Here is an 18,563-nt window from a genome sequence, read left to right on the forward strand (position 1 = left end):
CTAGGAGTTTGAGGCTATGGTGAGCTGTGATCCTGCCACTGCATTCCAGCTTAGGCGACAGAGCAAGACCTTGTATTTTCTTTTAAATAAACAAATGCAAAATGATCTGAAAGTAAAACTCAAAATAATAAAGAGAATAATTTTCAAAATATAAAGTGAGGGGCCAGGCTTGGTGGCTCACACCTGTAATCCCACCACTTTGGGAGGCTGAGGCAGGCAGATCATGAGGTCAGGAGTTTGAGAGCAGACTGGCCAGCATGGTGAAACTCTATCTCTACTAAAAATACAAAAAATTAGCCGGGCATGGTGGCACCCACCTGTAGTCCCAGCTACTCGGGACGCTAAGGCAGGAGAATTGCTTGACTCTAGGAGGCAGAGATTGCAGTGAGCCAAGATCGCACCACTGTACGCCAGCCTGGGTGACAGAGCGAGACTCCGTCAAAACAAAACAAAACAAAACAAACAAAATATACATAAAGTGAACACTTTTTAATGTAATTAGCCCAGTGTTAAAGGTGAACATTTCATACAAGCAAAAATACTGAATACTGTAGTAGAATCAATAATTAAGTACATGGGTAAATTAATAATATCATCCATGGTGAGCTAATGCCCCTAAGAACTGGATGCTTTATCATATAGTTGCTTGACATTACCAACAAGTACTGCGACAAACTTGATTCAACCATTTCACTATGCAGGCAGAAAAGACAGTCTTTTAAAATAACTAAACATATGGGAATATAATGAAGAGTGTCTATAGTAATCATTTCATTAAGACACAAGTCTGTTGCTAAGCTATTAATCTTACTTGCAAGTTTGACGAAAAAAAGAAGGATCTCATGATTTCTTGCTCCAACTTCCCCGGTACAGAGGCTCTATTCTTTCTTTTCCAGATAGAGACTGATTCCTTGGAAGTAGCTCTTCACAGGATTATGGAGGTGTCATGGCCCTAGAGAGCCCTTCCACCTCTAACTCATGCAACAAGCAGGGCTCCAGGCCTTCCCAATGCTGATAAAAATTCAGTGAATAATTTCTCCAGGCCAGTTTCATTCCAACCAACCTCTTGTGTTGAATAGGGTGACAATCTGCTGGAGCACCTTGTGGAGGACAGTGGTAGTCTAAGCCTTCTGAATTTTGCTGCCATCCCTTGGAAACAATAGAAAACATTCAAAACAGATGAACTGCCCATCAATAGGGCACTGGTTAAATAACTTATGATGTAACAACTCAGAGGGCAACAACAGAAATGTTTAAAAATATAAATAAGCCCTCTATACTAATTCAGGAAGATCTTGAAGTGAAAAAAGAAAGATGCAGAACAGTGTACATGGTATGCTATCTTTTACATAAAAACGAGGAGAGTGTAAGAAAAACATGACTACATTCTTACTTTACATATGCATAAAGAACTAGAAGGATTTAAAAGACATAAACTTCAAAATTTGGAAAATGGAAGAAATTGTGTCAAAGTATACATTTATTTGTATGTCAAAATTTAAATTAACCACTAATTAAAGAAATGCGAGTTAATAAAATACAAGGGGAAAAATCAGAAGAAGGGAAAGGCACAAACATTATTGGTGATAATATTTTGGAAATATTGTCTTGGATCAGCATTTTACTAAATATTATCCATAACAGGGCTAAAATTTTGCTACCAGATTCTATAAGTTTACTACAGAGTCTATAAAACAATGGAGGATAAGAAGGTACATGTTCAGGAACAAACAATGGGCAAAGGAAACTATAGTATGTATAGTTCTTGGAAAATTACGTAGCCATTTTTAAAATTGTGGAAAATAAAGGCATTTCAAGCCATAAATTTAGAATATATCATTTACATAATAAAGTAACAATCTAGTAAAGACAAATATTTTGCGTTTAAAATTATAACAAATTTGAAAATATGAACCAAAATTGTAACTGAGGTATCCATTACATAATGTGGGATAACAATTATTGTTTTGTAGAGGAAAAAAAAATTAAGCATCCAGATTTCCTCTCAATTTATATAAATGCCGCATTTCACTGTTATTCAAAAAAACAGAAGCTAGGAAGCGTAAAGCTTTGAAAACTTATGCATTTGGGGAACGTAAGAGCTCAGATATGCGAAAAACTTACATCAAACGTGCAGCATAACATACGTGCACACATTCTGTCCTATTTGGTCCCACATACAAGGCAGCTCTAAGAGGCCGGGCTGGCGCCCACCCTACACAACTCCGCTTCCCCAACCCTCACCCTCCCCGCCCCTCGCGCACTTCCTCCCCCTTCCCCCCCCCCACACTCCCGCCCACTGACGAGGTCTGGAGGCCGCGCAGCCGCACTAGCCGCTACGGCCGCTCCCACCCCGGGGTATCCTGGGACTAGGCTTTTCCGGAAGGAGCGGCTCGGCGTCGGGGCTAGGCCGGTATTCTAGGCCCAAGCCCAGGCCCAGGCCTGTGTTCCAGGCCGTTGCTCAGAGACAGGCCGCTGGCCGCTGCGACACTCTAGGCACAGCGGAGGACGCAGCGGGCCGTTCGCTGAGGTGTCCGGACCCGCCGCCGAGCGGGCCGCGTAGCCACAGTACGTGGCGGCGCCTCTTCCTTGCCCGAAGCGGAACTGCTGAAGGAGCGGCAGCGCAGGCCGGACGAGGTGAACCAGGTCATTTAACCACCTTCAGGTGATGAATCATCTGTCTAATAATCAGATTTGAGGTCCACAGCCCTTTGTGGTCCTGCTACAGGGCGATTTTCAGTGGATGACTGACTGGCGTGGCCTGAGGGGTGCCGCAGTGACTGCCTTCCCTTGATAAGGAAAAGAGCTTTCTGTTCTTTGTGGACACCTCGTTGCCTGTAAAACATTCCGGTTATAACTTCTTTATCCGGCTTGCATCTCTGTGCAAGAGCAAAGCTTTCACATGAAAGTGTCCCTTGGTAACGGCGAAATGGGCGTCTCTGCCCATTTGCAGCCTTGTAAGGCAGGAACCACACGCTTTTTTACCAGCAATACTCACAGTTCGGTGGTACTGCAAGGCTTTGATCAGCTTAGAATAGAAGGATTGCTTTGTGATGTGACCCTGGTACCAGGTGATGGAGATGAAATCTTTCCTGTTCACAGAGCTATGATGGCGTCTGCTAGTGATTATTTCAAAGCTATGTTCACAGGTGGAATGAAAGAACAAGATTTGATGTGCATTAAGCTTCATGGGGTGAACAAGGTTGGTCTGAAGAAAATCATTGATTTTATTTATACTGCAAAACTTTCTCTTAATATGGACAATCTTCAGGACACACTTGAAGCTGCTAGCTTTTTACAAATATTACCCGTTTTGGATTTCTGTAAAGTATTTCTTATATCAGGAGTCTCTTTGGATAACTGTGTTGAGGTTGGACGAATTGCTAACACCTACAATCTTATAGAAGTGGATAAATATGTTAATAATTTCATCCTGAAGAACTTTCCTGCTCTATTGAGTACTGGGGAGTTTCTAAAACTCCCTTTTGAACGGCTTGCATTTGTGCTTTCCAGTAATAGTCTTAAGCACTGTACCGAACTTGAACTCTTTAAGGCAGCCTGTCGCTGGCTAAGGTTGGAAGACCCTCGGATGGATTATGCTGCAAAATTAATGAAGAATATTCGATTTCCACTGATGACACCACAGGATCTCATCAATTACGTGCAGACAGTAGATTTCATGAGAACAGACAATACCTGCGTGAATTTGCTTTTGGAAGCTAGCAATTACCAAATGATGCCATATATGCAGCCAGTGATGCAGTCAGATAGAACTGCCATTCGATCTGACTCCACTCACTTGGTTACATTAGGAGGAGTTTTGAGGCAGCAACTGGTTGTCAGTAAAGAATTACGGATGTATGATGAAAGGGCACAAGAATGGAGATCTTTAGCCCCAATGGATGCTCCCCGTTACCAGCATGGTATTGCTGTCATTGGAAACTTTCTTTATGTAGTTGGTGGTCAAAGTAATTATGATACAAAAGGAAAAACTGCTGTTGATACAGTTTTCAGATTTGATCCTCGGTATAATAAATGGATGCAGGTTGCATCATTAAATGAAAAGCGCACATTCTTTCACTTGAGTGCCCTCAAAGGACATTTGTATGCAGTTGGTGGGCGCAGTGCAGCTGGTGAACTGGCCACAGTAGAGTGTTACAACCCAAGAATGAATGAGTGGAGCTATGTTGCAAAAATGAGTGAACCCCACTATGGTCATGCTGGAACAGTATATGGAGGCTTAGTGTATATTTCAGGAGGAATTACCCATGACACTTTCCAAAATGAGCTCATGTGTTTTGACCCAGATACAGATAAATGGATGCAAAAGGCTCCAATGACTACAGTCAGAGGTCTGCATTGCATGTGTACAGTTGGAGATAAGCTCTATGTCATTGGTGGCAATCACTTCAGAGGAACAAGTGATTATGATGATGTTCTAAGCTGTGAATACTATTCACCAACCCTTGACCAGTGGACCCCAATTGCCGCCATGTTAAGAGGCCAAAGTGATGTTGGAGTTGCCGTCTTTGAAAATAAAATCTACGTTGTTGGTGGATATTCTTGGAATAATCGTTGTATGGTAGAAATTGTGCAGAAATATGACCCAGAAAAAGATGAGTGGCATAAAGTTTTTGATCTTCCAGAGTCACTTGGTGGCATTCGAGCTTGTACACTCACAGTTTTTCCACCCGAAGAAAACCCTGGGTCACCTTCTAGAGAATCACCTCTTTCAGCACCTTCGGATCATTCTTAGGTCTAAGGTGTAACACCTTTGCAGTACATCACGGGTGATCTAATACTTCCCCTTCAGTTGTATCTTCTTACAGTGATTGGTACACTTATTAGATATAAAGGTAACTCATGTTATTCGTCTTGTATGGCTTTTAGTATGTTTATCAAGTGGCTAACACGCATTCTGAAAATGTATTTAACATAGCTGTTTTAACAAATGACAAAAAGATGTAGAAAAATGTTTAGATGTCTTTTTGTGATGTTATATAAAATTGTAGATGACTGTGGTAAATGTGTAATTATGTCCATTATGCTTCAAAGTTGAGTTTTCATCTTTGACTCCAAAATGTCAGAGGGAGGCCGCTCTGACCTCAGAATAACGAAAGGTTGCCAAGTATTAATACTAGTTACCTCCTTCTTTTCATAGTTTTTGACACGTCTGTCAACTTACTCGATTGTGTGGTTGCATTCAGAATATTTGAAGTTTCTTACGTAGACAGAAATAATAAAAATATTAACTAGGAAAAAACAGTATAGCACCAAGCCAGTATTTGGTATCTCTCTCTAGAGCGAGCAAGAGAGGGAGAAAGGAGGAAAAATACACATAATACAAACATACATGCATACACACATACATACATATGTATACACACACGCAGTTTGAAAACTGATTGGCACTTCAACGATGCTGAAATTGTTTTTAAATTTAAGTTTCTTTCTTCCACAAAGCAACTGTTTCTATTCAAATGGGAATTCAGTACCAGAGAATAAATGTCTATATAGTCATACTGAATTTAGATAGATAAGGGCTACAGCATACTAAATCAACAACCAAATTTGTCATGTGACTAAACCGTTACTTCAGATGAAGCTTTTTTCTGCTTGTGTAAAATACACAAGAGTATTTTTACACAGATTGGTAAAGTTCAGGTTTCAGAGAACTGCTTTTGTGCAGAAAATTTAGGTTCTTTTTTCCACCTTTTTGGTCAGTAAAACTTAATGAAAAAAGCAAGGAAAAAAATATTCTGAACAAAGCTATAGGGTTTTAAGTTCAGCTTCCCAACTTAGTCATCCTAACATGATTATTTTGCGATTTGGGGTGATTGCCCTGGTGCTGTTCCAGTCCGTGTGCATCCTGAGCTGTGTGATCTGCCTCGAGGCTATGATCTGAGCAAGCAGGAGATACATTTTCTTCTGCATCAAGTGAGGAAAAATGTGCTTTTGGCCATGTCTCAAAGACAGGACTAACTTCAGATTCCCAAAGAAGCCAGCTACAGAGCCTCTGGAACACTGTGGTCTTACAAGCAGTACTAAAATCAACCTTCAGCCTCTTCAATACCAAAGGTATCCCTACTGGTTAAGAACCACATGGTAATTTTTAATGGGACTTTTATCAGCAAATGGAGTTACAGGAATTCTCTGTAATGAGTGATTCTGAAGAGGTACTTTCCTGGAATAATTGTCTACCTGAAGAAAAAAATTTTATATATACATTGTGTGTGACACACACACACACGCACACACGCACACACACACACCCCTATACCTGGAAGATTGTCAGAGTGTAAATCAGGAACAACTTTATTGACAATCCCATAATAAAACTCAGGAACCAAGGCAAAATGAATTGGCTTCTAGGGGTCTGAACCTTACTGCCCATACAAGTGTTGATTCATTTTAATACTTTTTATGATTTCTGCATTGGCAGAAATTTTCATACTTTCTATGTTTTTTTAATTACTCAGTTTTTTATTACTAAAAATAGCACATTTGAGTACATTTGAAAAGTAGAAAAATTAGAAATTATTAACTATTGAATAAGCAAGAAGTGCATCATAATCCTTTGATTATTAATGAGGTTGAATATTTGTGTGTTATGGGTAGCTGTGTTTCTTTGACCAAATGTTCCTGTCCTTTTGCCCTTCTGTTATCTGTTGGAGTTGCTTTGCTTTTCGTATCAAGTTATAGGATCTCTTTATATAATAAATGTAATTTAACTTGCATTTGCTTGCATTTATTTCTTCCCTCAATCTATTGTAGTTTTACAAAGGCAACGCTGTTCAGTTAATTTTTGAAATCAAATTTGTCTTTTTTTTTTTTTTTTGAGACAGGGTCTCACTGTTGTGCAGTCTGGAGTGCAATGGCACAATGTGTGCTCACTGAAACCTCTGGCTCCCATGTTCAGGCGATTCTCCCACCTCAGCCTCCCGATTAGCTGGGATTACAGGCATGTACCACCATGCCCGGCTAATTTTGTATTTTTAGTAGAGATGGGGTTAGGGGATAATTTTGATATGGCTTATTTTTTATGTAGTATTTCAGTGCTTATTCTGACATATCAAGGTGGTACTGCCCTGCCTCTATTTTGTACAAGCTTTTCCTTTTATTGAAAAAAAGTACTTTTTATTACATCTTATGTCTGACCCTGGTACTTCCTATTGAAATAAGTATTGCTTTACCAGGTAAACTGCTCTATCCACATCCCCCACCTCTAGCTTCACACACCCTGCCTCTCATTTTTTTACTTTCCTGTATTCTGCAGTTGACAATTCTCTTGGTAATCATACAGGTAGCTGACTAATGCTATGCAAATACAGGTTGAGCAGCCCTAATCCAAAAATCCAAATTGCTCCAAAATTTAAAACTTTTTGAGGGCCAAAAGGATGCCACAAGCAGAAAATTCCACACCAGACCTCTTGTGACAGGTTACACTCAAAACAGTGAAGACTTGTTTTATGCACATTATTAAGACTATTATATGTAATTACCTTCAGACTACGTGTCTAAAACGTGAAATATAACTGAAGTTTTAAGTAATATTGTTTAGACTTGGGTCCCTCCCCAGGATACGTCATGTACGTGCAAATATTCCAAAATCCAAAAAAATCTGGTCCCAAGCATTTCAGATAAGGGATATTCAACCGGTACTGCTATTAAACCTGGAGTTCCTTATAGAGAGAAATTTTAGGTGGTTGAAATGATTAAATGGAAAGATTTATTTTCATAAGCTGGTAATTTTTTAAAGAAAGTTCAGACTGGAAAATCGTTTAGAGGATAAAAACTAAAAGCACATAAAGCATTCTGTTAACATTTCTTGTTTTAATTTTTCTGATAAGTATTCAAAAATTAACATTTGTTAGCTTTTTTGATATGTCTATTATAGAAAATACAGGAAAATAAAAGCAAACAAAAAGTAATTATCAGTGATTCCACATGCTGAAGAAAATTTCTATTAATACTCAGTATATTATATATATATGTACATATGTGCAGGCATTTGTCAAATATTTTTCAAATATGCCAGACCTTAGGCTAAAAGCTGGATAATGAAAATAAATCCACCTTCCAAAGACTCCTATTATCATGACTTTCTCTTATTTTTTAAAAAGCTGTATATATTAAAAAATCGTAAGGTGTTTTTTCCCTAATTATCAAATGCACATGTATTTAGAAAAACGGATTCCATTTTTACTCAGATAAATCCAGACTTAAATTTCTTTCCCACTTGCTTACAATAATATTTGTGTAGTTGGCCTGCAAAGCAAACAAACACATTTCGCTCATGTTCAGATTTTTGTAATCAAAATTATTTTGTTCTCACTATAAAGGCAGTAAGCTCCTACAGGACATTTTAAAACTACATAAATGTGCCATCCCCAGCTCAACCGATTATAAACAACTGCTGAAAGATTGTGGGGTAAGTTTAACTCTCTAAAACTTCAGCTTTGTCATACATCTATCAGGTTGGGTGTGATCATTAATAATTCTATTTATATCAGATTTGTAAGGAAAAATATAAAGCGATTAGCATAAGATATGCACAGAAGCAGTGAATGATAGTTGTTACTAACAAAGTTGGGATTTTATAATTTTTGACTTTTGCTTCAGCTTAATGATTTTCAGGCTATTCTTTGAAACTGTTCAGTGTCTATACAATATTTCATTCCATGAACATGCCAGATTATTCCATTTCCTTATGTGTAGATATTTAAATGTCTACCATAAATTTTCACCATAATAAAGCAAGATGTAATATTCTTACTTAAAACTTTGCCCATATCTACTACCCTATGATAAATGCTAAGTAAAATCTGAATCATATAGTGTTAGCTTTTTTAGGGTCTTAAAAAATATTTCCAGGATTATACCAATATGCATTTTTAGCAGAACTGTGTTCAGTAACTATTTCAAAGGAAATCTTTGCAGTTCTAGTTATTTTACTGTTTGGATTTACATATCTTTAATTACTAGTTACAATTTCTTGTTTATTTAGCATGTGTATTTTTCATACATAAATCATTTGCTCCTGTCTTTTGCTTTAATTGTCCTATTTGCTATAAATACTTTTTTTATACTCTACTTTTTTATTTAATGTGATCAAGTATGTTCATCTTTTTTGTATGTTGACCTTTCGGTGATATTTTTGTTTTTTTAATTTGGGGTGTGTGTGTGTGTGTGGTGATGGTGGTGATTATATAGTACTGATGTGGTATTACTTGTTCTTGATCCTATAGCTCTATAGCTTTGTGATTACTAGTTCTTGACATGTTAGGGTGGCATTTACTGCTTGTCTCCTGTTCAAGTAGCTTTTCTTTCTAGTTAAAATGAGAATGAGATTTTCCCTTAAAATTAATAAAATTACCTTTTTATATTAAGATTAATCATTCATTTTTTTTTTAGATGGGGTCTCGCTATGTTGAACAGGCTGGTCTTGAACTCCTGGTCTCCAGTGATCCTCCTATTTCGGCCTCCCAAAGGGCTAGAATTACAGGCGTGAGCCACTGCAACCAGCTATATTAAGATTAATCTTTATTCTCTATTTACAGCAAGTATTTGCCCACTTGTTTTCTGTGAGCAAAAAAATCAGTGTTTTTCCTTTGTAATGTAGCACAATTAGTTTTTTTGTCATTTTTAATGCTTTCTTGAATAATTTTTTTATCATTAGGTGGTATAATTATCCCAGTATTTTATGTTGTTATTATTGATACAACTTTCTACCAAACTTTTGGCATAAAATCTAATGTATTTTTTCAAATTATCCAATTTTTCCATGACCACTTTTTGAATATCTTCATTTCCTTGCTGAATTTTTATGCTTTTAAAAAAAATCATAAAATCTTATAGGCAATCAATTTAGAGTATTTTTCTTCACTTCCAATGATCTTTTTTCAAGTTAAGTTGTCTTTGATATATACGTGTGTGTGTGTGTGTGTTTGTGTATTTCTGCTTTGAATGGGATTTCATTATGTTATATTCTGAACTCTTGGTAGAAGTAGGAAATATGTGGTTTTAGCATAATGGTTTTCTGTCTACCGACTCTCATTGATTCTTCAGTTTTTTGGGTCAATTCTCATACTTTCACCTTAAGTAACCATTATCTGCGTATTATAAAAGCCAATTTCGTATTACTTGTTTAATATGAAACATTAAAGCATGGTTCATACTTCCAGCAAAATTATTGTAGTGACCGAGGAATTGTGTCTTATGCGTAATTTTAATAGGGGTAATTCTAGTTTTAGAATTCCTTTGTTACAGGGAAATATCCTTGATCTTGTTCATGAAGTTCCTCATTAATTAGGAGTCTTAAAAAATTAGGGTTGTATATCTTCATTACAAAATGATTTCTGTACCAGCTGATCCAAATTTTTCTTAGTACCATCCATGGGCTGAAAGAAAGGCTATTTCTTCACTATGTGAACAGTGTGTCATTAACTACCCATTTCTTCATTTATTTAGTAAAATTTATCGAGACAATAATTTTTCTTATGTCAAATACTGAAAAAGAGTCTTTTTTAATTGCTTTCAACTGTTGGGTTAGAAAGGACTCTTACATATCGCTGAGTGCATTGTCAATTGGTATACAGTTTAGAATGCAATTTGGCAAAAGTAGTAAAATGATCTTTCAAGTTTCATACCTTTTGGACAGTAAGTATATTTCTAGAATTAATAAGTGACAGAAAATAGGCCAGAAATAGTCATCTCAGCATGATACTATTATTTGCTTCCTAATATGACCACATTAGACCTTCCATTAAAATACTTTTAAATGGATTTTTAAAGATTCTTCTTCCCACCTTAATTTTGATACTTTATCTGCATCCTCTAGTATTCAATTGTTGAGCATATATTTGAATGGCTGGATGATGATTAGAATAAAAGACTTAAATATTCATTTAAGGATGACTGAACGCATAACTGTTGAATTGTGTACATGAGCCAAATGCACTAGTACACAGAATAGGTCGTTCCTCTGTAACAGTCTCAGAGCACCTGCTTTCCAGGGGCTAATGTTATTCTGCCATCTACTGGTTGAAATTAAAAGTCTTTGTTTAGCTAGATTACAGAAAATCTCCTTTATCAAAACAACAGTAATAACAAAACCCAGAAATTTTTATAGCACATGTGAAAGTTCAAAGTTGGCAGCTTATATAAATTACATAAGTGAACATTAAAAACCTTTGGTAATTTTTGGGGTATGGTGGATCAAAGAGAATTATTTTTTATATTACTTAAAAATACAGATTTAAATAGCTATGACCTTTATTTTATTTATAAATTCGTATACATTGAATTTTAAACTCTGCAACATTTCATCTGGATTCTAAGCATTCATACCCACTACTTGCTTTTTCCTTTGAGTGGATTTCCCATACCATTTTTATTTTTAGTTTTTAGCAGACAGCCTCATCACAAAGACATGTATAGAGTAAATCTTTTCAACAGCAGAAAGGATGTAATATGCATTATATCCAGTTATAAGTAAATATGACAACATCATAATATTTAAGAAATTTTTATATTGGTTTGCTCATTTGGGTATGAGGATCAAATCATGACTGCTATAGCCACATAATTTTCACCCGGCCAGCCAGAGACACATATACATAAGCATATACATGTGTTTGATGTAAAACATCTTCTGGACCAGCTGATCCAAATTTTCCTTAGTGCCATCCATGGGCTCAAAGAAAGCCTATTTCTTGACTATGTGAACAGTAAGAATGGCATCAACTACCCATTTCCTCATTCTCCATGTTATTGTCTCACAACAAAATATTCTCATACACCAAGCATTTTTTCCCTTAAGATGGATGTGTATAACAAGTGATCTCTTAATAGTGCCTCCTGAAGGATATCAAGAGTGCACATATCTTTTCTACATAGACTGAAGGAGCAAGATTAGATTTCGTGCAATCTTAGAACAAGATGTGTATAAAGCTGTTGACAGCAACTAAGTAACCCAAACTTCAGATGTTTCGTTGTCTAGAGCCCCTTCTCCAATTGTAAGTCCAAAGAGTATGTCTAGCTCTTTACTGGTCCATCTTCCAAAAGGCTGTTACAATACAGCCTTACAATCTCTTACAATGGAAGTTTATCATTTTTTGCCTCATTTCACCCATGTGCCAGTCAACAGAGTACATGTTTGTATGTGGTGGGGATGGGAGGCAGGTCTAACTTCTACTGATTCAAACAGCTTTATCTTACTTAGGGAGTATACTTTATCACTTAGAAATCAAAACATTCTTCCAGCCAGGAATTAGTGGTCCATTAAAACTTATTTCTAATTCATGTTAAATCATGAGCCAAAACATACTCAGTATAAAAACCTATTTTGAGTCAGTGTAATGTCTATTTCTTCATACTAAGCAGTGTTTACTTCAATTTTTTATTACTCTCTCCATCTTTCTCCAGATAAGAAAATCACAGATTTCACAAAACCTTTCATATATGTATATACACATACTTGAAGACATCAGTTAACTCAAAGATTAAGGAAAAAGAGTTTTTGTTTTGCTTTTGTTTTTTTTTTTGTTGTTGTTGTTGTTGTTTGTTTTTTGAGATAGATTTTCACTCTTGTCACCCAGGCTGGAGTGTAGTGGTGTGATATCGGCTCACTGCAATCTCCGCCTCCCCGGTTCAAGTGATTCTCCTGCCTCAGCCTCCAGAGTAGCTGGCATTACAGGTGCCTGCCACCACCCCTGGCTAATTTTTGTATATTTAGTAGAGACAGAGTTTCACCATGTTAGCCAGGCTAGTCTCGAACTCCTGACCTCAGATGATCCGCCTGCCTGGGCCTCCCAAAGTGCTGGGATTACAGGTGTGAGCCACCGCCCCCAGCCAGAAAAACAGTTTTCTAATTTTGAAGGCTGGCTCTCCATTAATAATCTCTCTCATGCCCTGGACTAGCTATACTTTATCCTGCAAGGGGAATAAGTTAGGGATTCCATTGGTATGTCTACTTTGTTCACTTCTTGGGCTGCAATATTTACACTTCCCATTCACCCTTACCACTTACCTAGTAGATAGTCTAGCCACTTACAACGGGTTCATGGCTACCATTGAACTATGAGATCAAGGAGATCCATTGAAACTCAGCCCCCAAATCCAAAGTCACTTTCCCTTTGATATCTGTAGTTTCATTATCTATCATAACCATGCCTACTCATCATCTGTAAAACACCCTTTCTACATGAAGGGATACTCTCACATTATGAATTCTAGTTGTGGTTGTTTTAAAATATATTCACAAATTTTCTCATATTCTTTTCTTTCCTCCTTTTGACTATGTGTTAGATTTAGTGATTCCCATCTAATGAATACAATGAAACAATGGTGTTTAAATTATAGACTAGGTCATAAAAACTTGCGCACTTCCTCCACGTTTATCTCTCTTCTATCACTTCCTCTAGTACAAGCCACCTGCCATGTTGTGAGCACATACCACATAGCTCCATGAAGAGGCCCATGTGACTGTGATGAAGAGCTGAGACTTCCTGTCAGTGGCCATGTGAGTGACCCATGTTAGAAACAGATCCGCCAGCCCAAATAGAACCTTCAGACAACTGCAGCCCCAGCTGACATCTTGACTGCAACTCATGAGAGATTCTAAGCCCACCGAAGCTGCTCTTGAATTATTGATTCACAAAAACTGTTAGGTAATAAATTTATGTTGTTTTAAACCACTGAGTTTTTGATTAATTATGCATCAGTGGAAAACCAAATCACCAATGCAGGCAACATAATGTAAATTGTAGATAGGACATGGGAACAAAGAAAGACTTGCCAATCTGGAGCACCTGCATGAGCTTTTGATCCTAAAGTGTCCACAAGAAGATATAGGCTCTACATGGTGTTTCTGTATTTGTTGGCTGAGTTGGTGGCTTTCTGTAGTGGGAAGTTCAGGTTTTAGGAAAAGAAATGGCATCAGAGAATGGAAGTTCCTTCCAGTTCTTACTAGAGCAGCATCATCAACAGTGGGTTTTTATATCTGGACAGTTCTCTGGTTTCATTTTTGATATTTTAATCTGGAGGCTTAGTCTAGAGCTTGTTTCTATGGCATCCCAAAAATTCAGCAAGCACCACATCTTAACACCTCTGTTTAGTCATCAGTCTTACATTCAGCTTTACTCTTTACCACAACCTAATAAATACCTTCCAAACCTATTATCTATCGCGTTCGGTGCAATAACTATGTCCTAATGGTTCCACTTCCCACCTTTCTAACCAGTATGTGCAAGCAAACCCCAACCTAGTTTTCAAAGGGCAGCTGTAAGAGTTTTTCTGATATGTATTTGGTGACATCAATTCACTGCTTAAAAAACATCTCAATATTTCTAATGATCATTTCTGTAAATCATAATCCCATAATTGCTTGCAAAGCCTTTTACAATGCAACACCTGCTTCCTATTCTAACTTCTGCTTTCTCCCTCCCTCCCTTCTACCTCTACATATTTCTAAACATTCTTCACTGTTTGCTCCTGCATGCGCCCTCTGGCCATTCACATCTGCTGTTCCCTGTTTCTGACCCTTTGAGCATCATGCATTTTCTTGGTTAACTCCCACAGATCCTTGAGATGCCGGCTTAGCAGTTACTTCTCCTGGATGCTTTCCCTGATGGAAACAAGTCCTACATGCTCCAGAATCTGGTACTTTCCCTGTCACAGTCATTAGCATTACTTTAATTAAATGCTCACTTGCCCACATCCCACCGGACTGGAAGCTCTGTCATTCCCTGAAAGCAGAGAATGTGTCTACTTTTTGTCATTGTAACTGGCACCATCCACAGAGCCAGCAAATAAAAGATATTTGCTACTTATTTGAAGTTTCAAGGTGGATGATTCTATATTTCACTTTAGTTTCTAGTTCATGCAACCGCTGAAACTGAATCAACAGTCATCAGATATGACTCATCTAAGAAAACATAAGTAGAACTGAATTCACTTCAGCTGGTATAATCTATTATAGTAAATTGTTCATCTCCTTCATGGCCCTGGGATTCCTACCTACCTACTTATTGTTTAGAGCTGTCTTCTCAGGAAGAGTGCTCCACTATAAGAAAGTAAAGTCTTTATTTAACTTACCAATATATTCACAATGACAAGTAAATTGCCAGGAGCAGAGATATTTAAAACGATTTATGAATAAATAGAATTAATGTTCCTTTTGGATTTGAAAGCAGATTAAAGGTTTAAGGGCACTTTGTATCTCTTTGAGGGTTTGAGTAAGACCTGACTTTTACTGTAAAGATTTAAGTACCCGCTCCATCCTCACCAAACAAAAGAAACCAGAAGGCAAAGCTGACCATATTTATAAACAATAAATTTTGAAAATACAGCAATTATCGTTAGATAAATTTTAATTATTATGAGCTAAAAATGTAATTTCTCTCTATTCAAAAGTACAGTTTTGCCAGGTGCAGTGACTCACGCCTGCAACCCCAGCATTTGGGAAGCTAAGGTGAATGGATAACTTGAGGTCAGGAGTTCGAGACCAGCCTGGCCAACATGGCAAAAACCCGTCTCTACTGAAAATACAAAAATTAGCTGGGCATGGTGGTGCATGCCTGTAATCCCAGCTACTTGGGAGCCTGAGGCATGAGAATTGCTTGAACCCGGGAGGTAGAGGTTGCAGTGAACCGAGATTCTGCCACTGCACTCCAGCCTGGGTGACAGAGTGAGACTCTGTCAAAAACAAACAAACAAAAAAATACAATTTCTTCTTATTATTGAAACACAATCTTACAAAAATGACTCAATACATTGATAAATGAAGCAGAAAGGAAAGTCTTTGAATTGAATGAATATTTACAAGCTTGAAGCCACATAATTAGTAGATGAGACCCGATTGACTGATACTGGGTCTAAATCTAAGTTTCCTTTCCAACCTCCTGGGATTTCTGATGAGCCTATTAACACAGAGAAGGCATTTATTGATTTTCCTTTCTTAATTTGCAGTCTGACAATGTCCCAGGCACAACAGATGTGTTCTTTCTTTCTCACATAGAGACTGATTGCTTGTGAATACTCCTTCACAGCCAGACTGGAGTCCTCCTGCTCAAGGTCTCTTTGATTTCCTATACCCAAACAGGTCTCCAGAAATTCTAGCTACTGATCAAGCCCAGTGAGGAATTTCAGTTCTTTGTGCTGAAAACGTTGGAGATCTGCTGGATCATCTTACGAAGAACATTGGTGGCCTGAGACTTTTGGAATTTGGTGCCATGCGGCTGCTCCAGGGGAAACTTAAAAACATTCTTGTTCTTCAGACGGGAAGAAAAGAAAGATTCTTCCAATTTGGTGCAGAACTTTGAAGGTCACCTATTTATGGCAGCCCATGGCTCTGGGCTAGGCCACAGCTAACAGTGCAGAGAGAACTGCAGAATATCATCCTCAGTGTCACTAGGGAAGAGGTTGGCAGGGTCATTGGTGGGATGCAGCTGGCTAGGCCATTTGAATCTTTACCCACCTGTCTCAGTACTTTCTTGTTGTGAGATTCTTACATAACCAGATTAGGGTTTTCAGTTTTTGTACTTATCTCAACTTTATTTCCACTTTGTTCACCTTCTCTTCTATTTATGGGTCTCAGATAATGTCATCACCTCAACATTTCTTTTGTATTATGACAATGGAAATTAAACACACTCAGAAAATGGCAGAACTCTCAATCTAATAGGATATACCCATCCAAATGAGGCTCAATGTTGAAATAAAAACCTATCTGAGTCTCAATCTATGTCTCTTTTAAAATTCTAATAAATGTACTTAGAGGTTTGATCTTGGACATTTTTACTTCTTAAACTGCGCTGAAATACGTGTTTCCTCACCTCTGCATTTCTCTTTTAAGGGGCTAATACACTAGGTTTGATTTCTTCCACCTTTCTGTAGATAACGGTGGCATAAAACTCGAAAACCCAGGGTTAAGTCATCCAGTTGTCTTTATTCTGTCACTAAAAATGTCTTTACTGCATATATGTGACAGACAATAGGCTTGGCAATTTCGATTAAGAGATAAGTAAAACAGGATGATGACTACTCTCCATGGATTCAAAGAATGGCATTTAAGACATGATTGTGATTAAACACTAGCATGCTCAGTGCAGCCAAGAGGAAGAACTGAAAGCTAATGAAGAGGGAAATTGGGAGGCAGTAGAAACTGCCACTTTGTGACAAAATCTGTGGCTCCTGGAAGCTTAAACAACATCAAGTTTTCCTTTCCTCTTCTGCAAAATTGAGACAATTTTAATAGTTGTCACATAGGAAATTGCAAAGATGAAATAAAATAAAGTTTGCAAATTACTGGCTGAGAATCTGAACATGGTAAATGATAGTTACCTTTAATTTCAATGTAATAAATAACATAATCCTGTGTATAGTCCACATTTAACCAAATCCAGACAAGAGAAGCTTTGATTGCAGCACCCCTGACATTCCTGAGGTCTAACACGTTGATGTCCCTCAAATGGAAACTCTAGGAAAGGCGACTGTCTGTAAAACTGTGAAGGAGCAGAGCCCAGGTTCCCATTGTCAGAGTAGTGCCTTGCACAGAGGAAAAATTGTACAGCCCCCATGAAGCTTGTTCCAGGGAACCAGTGTCTCAGCAAGTTGCAATAGAAAGTGGCTGCTCTGTGAATAGTATAAATAAATAAAATAATCCCTTTACTCAGATTCAGTTAGTTTCAAATCACCATTGATGATTATTTTTAGGCCCAAGTAAAAAATATTTTGTAAACCATTTTCCTAGTCTTTACAACTCTCTAACTCAACCCTAAAAAAAAAAGGTGATTTGAAACTAACTGAATATAGTATTATATAGTTACCTACAGATATATACAGAATATACACTTACATATTTATATATACATATTTAAATACATACAAATAAATATTGTAATGTATTTAATAACATATATGGTATATGTGTATATATAACATTGTATATATGTTATAATTCTATATAAAGTATTGAAGTATATATTAAAATATATAAATGTATACATATTTTTATACATTATATTTACATATGGATTTTTAAATGTACAAAAACATATATAAGATATATAAATATATATATTTTTTTTTTTTTGACCAAAGTCTCACTCTTTTATTTAGACTGGACTGCAGTGGTGCTGTCATACCTCACTGCATCCTCGAACTCCTGGGCCCAAGTGATCCTCCCACCTTGGCCTCCCAAATAGCTGAGACTATAGGTGTGCACTACCACACCCGGCTTATTTTTTTATTTTTTGGTAGAGATGGTGTCTCCTTCTGTTGACCAGGCTAGTAAATCCTGGCCTCAAGCAATCCTCCTGCCTTGGCCTTCTAAAGTGCTGGCATTATAGACCTGAGCCACCATGCCAGGCCTATATATTGTTTATGTATATTTAAATACATATGCTTAAATTATGTATACTTATATATTTAATAATATACAAATTTAATATATTTTTAATATGTTAAGTATAATTTAATAAGCATATATTAAATTATATGAGATTGTCAAAGTATATATAATACTTAAACTGTATATACTTAAGTATACATAATTATATTTA

The 18,563-nt window shown here is 37.1% G+C and overlaps 1 protein-coding gene and 1 long non-coding RNA gene across 7 annotated transcripts; one reads left to right on the forward strand and one right to left on the reverse strand.

The window, feature by feature from the left end:
* Nucleotides 1-474: 474 nt before the first annotated feature.
* LOC116458334 (uncharacterized) lies at nucleotides 475-2,223 on the reverse strand. Its single transcript, XR_004245293.1, has 2 exons — nucleotides 2,125-2,223; nucleotides 475-1,149 (listed from the first exon to the last, which is right to left on the reverse strand). It is a non-coding gene; the product is annotated as an uncharacterized LOC116458334 (long non-coding RNA).
* A 147-nt stretch (nucleotides 2,224-2,370) lies between these two features.
* Nucleotides 2,371-16,924, forward strand: KLHL9 (kelch like family member 9). Of its 6 annotated transcripts, none has more exons than XR_009211024.1 (4): nucleotides 2,371-2,665; nucleotides 8,343-8,431; nucleotides 13,425-13,670; nucleotides 14,581-16,924. XR_009211024.1 is itself a non-coding variant. In XM_032137957.2 (4 exons), exon 1 carries the CDS (start codon nucleotides 2,903-2,905, stop codon nucleotides 4,754-4,756), a length of 1,854 nt encoding a protein of 617 aa, XP_031993848.1. In that variant the 5' UTR covers nucleotides 2,371-2,902; the 3' UTR covers nucleotides 4,757-4,856; nucleotides 8,343-8,431; nucleotides 13,425-13,670; nucleotides 14,581-16,924. The 6 variants fall into 6 exon arrangements, 5 of the variants coding, with proteins under 5 accessions (XP_031993848.1, XP_031993850.1, XP_058287212.1 ...); XM_032137957.2 differs by having other exon boundaries at nucleotides 2,371-4,856; XM_032137959.2 differs by lacking the exon at nucleotides 8,343-8,431 and having other exon boundaries at nucleotides 2,371-4,856.
* The last annotated feature ends 1,639 nt before the right edge of the window (nucleotides 16,925-18,563 follow it).

This window comes from Hylobates moloch, unplaced genomic scaffold, assembly GCF_009828535.3.
Source record: "Hylobates moloch isolate HMO894 unplaced genomic scaffold, HMol_V3 SCAFFOLD_19, whole genome shotgun sequence".
Taxonomy (NCBI): domain Eukaryota; kingdom Metazoa; phylum Chordata; class Mammalia; order Primates; family Hylobatidae; genus Hylobates; species Hylobates moloch.

Coding starts and splice junctions, on each gene's coding strand:
- KLHL9 (XM_032137957.2), top strand. CDS start 2,903: ATGAAAGTGTCCCTTGGTAACGGCGAAATGGGCGTCTCTGCCCATTTG.